The sequence below is a fragment of the Calypte anna genome, chromosome Z, assembly GCF_003957555.1.
Source record: "Calypte anna isolate BGI_N300 chromosome Z, bCalAnn1_v1.p, whole genome shotgun sequence".
NCBI classification, from domain to species: domain Eukaryota; kingdom Metazoa; phylum Chordata; class Aves; order Apodiformes; family Trochilidae; genus Calypte; species Calypte anna.
This window is the reverse complement of record NC_044274.1, coordinates 2,799,427-2,801,019: the sequence shown is the minus strand read 5'-3', so window position 1 is coordinate 2,801,019 and position 1,593 is coordinate 2,799,427. Positions and strand designations below refer to the sequence as shown.

Sequence of the window (1,593 nt, the reverse complement as noted above, 5' to 3'; positions counted from 1 at the left end):
AGACACCAACATCCCCTTGCACAGGGGGTCTGAACAACCAAGCTGGAGCTCTGCTCCTTGCTCCCTGATCTCCTGAAAACTCAGAAAAATGTCTGCCAAAGGAGCACTGCCCCAGACAGACACGAGGGCACAGCCTGGGTGTCCTTCAAGGAGGAGAAGTCATGGCACAGCTTGACCTGCTCCAAGATAGCTGCAAGTTTAGGTCTTCTCCCTCCACCCAGCCTCTTGCATTTCTGGAAGTGGAACTGAATTCCACCACTCCCCCAGGGTTTCCCCCAGGATTTCTGATCTGATGACATTGTCACAAGGTTCAGGATGTGCAGCTGATGGCCAGATGGAGATGTGACTATCAGAGACCTTTGGCTTTCGGAAACCAGACTGTTAAAAAAAAAAAAAACCAAACAAAACAACCCAAACATAAAAGGATAGTCATATGTATCACCAAGAGTAATTTGGCATTTTATGACACTTGTCCAATCAGCGTGATGAAGAGGAACTGTCCTGGGGTTTTCCACCAGAGCTGGTGACAGGAACCTTGGCTGGTAAACGTGACACAGTGGTGACTTCCCTGTGAACCACCAGAAGTCCACCTGAGCCTCCCACGTATTTCAGGTTTGGTTTCATTTCATCTTTAAGCAACCCCCCCAAAAAAACATTACTCAGTGACTCACTGGAGGGCCCAGGGGTGTCCCTCTTATTCCTTGGGGCAAAAGCCTGAGTAGGGATGTCCTCCTCCTACCAAAGCCTGGTGACACACTGAGGTCACAAGGGACAGACCTCTCCCACCATGGACTGGGGGGGTTGGACCCAGTCCTGGCCTTGCTGTCATCCCCAGCAGAACACAGCTCATGTGTAGGCTGCTTAGGATAAGGTCTTTCTCTTCACAACACCCCAAAAGGCTCAGGGCCCCATGTGAGTCCCTGTGGCTACATATGAACAGCACAGGAGCAGATCCATCCCAGCTGGTTGTCCCAGCCCACCTCCATCTCCTCCCTTCAGCCACCAGAGATCTATCCCCACCATAACATCTTGCCTCCTACCATCAAGTGACAAATCACCTGCTGTTCCCATCTCCTGGTGGCTTTTACCCATTCATTTTAAGCCAGTTCTTCACCACTTTGCCTCCAGAAGCTCTGGCAGACCAGGACACACACATAGAGCCAACTGAGCTACTGGTTGCAGTCTGAGTTAAGCTCCACTGGGCCATCTTGACACCAGTGAGCACTGAGAGCTAAGTGCCACCAGCAGAAAGCGATTTATTTTCCAAGGACTCACTCTTTGAGTTGTGTGGAGATGCCAACCCATATCCACCACATCATCCTGCAGGAAAAAAAGGTCCATTCACCAAGTGGGCTTGCACACAAACTGCAAAGCAAGGGCTCACAGGTGCCTTGGGCAGCAACTAAGATATTAAACATCACATGAATGAAACTGGGATGGTGGCTCTGCACCCATGGTTATGCATCATGGTCTCTGCTCCCAAGGAACAAGGGATGGGACAAGAGGAATTAACCTGGAGGTTTGGATTGGAGCTTGGGAACAATTTCTCCCTGGAAAGGGAAGAAGTGCTACGAAGTGTTCATTTAGGGGTAC

General features: G+C 50.3%; 1 protein-coding gene across 1 annotated transcript in view; it reads right to left on the bottom strand.

The window, feature by feature from the left end:
- Window positions 1–477: 477 nt before the first annotated feature.
- LOC103530435 (mothers against decapentaplegic homolog 7) overlaps window positions 478–1,593 on the bottom strand; it is a 3,017-nt gene continuing 1,901 nt past the window's right edge. Inside the window, exon 3 of the mRNA XM_030466833.1 lies at window positions 478–629. Coding sequence (XP_030322693.1) covers window positions 478–629 — 152 coding nt within the window. The remainder of the gene's footprint in view (window positions 630–1,593) is intronic.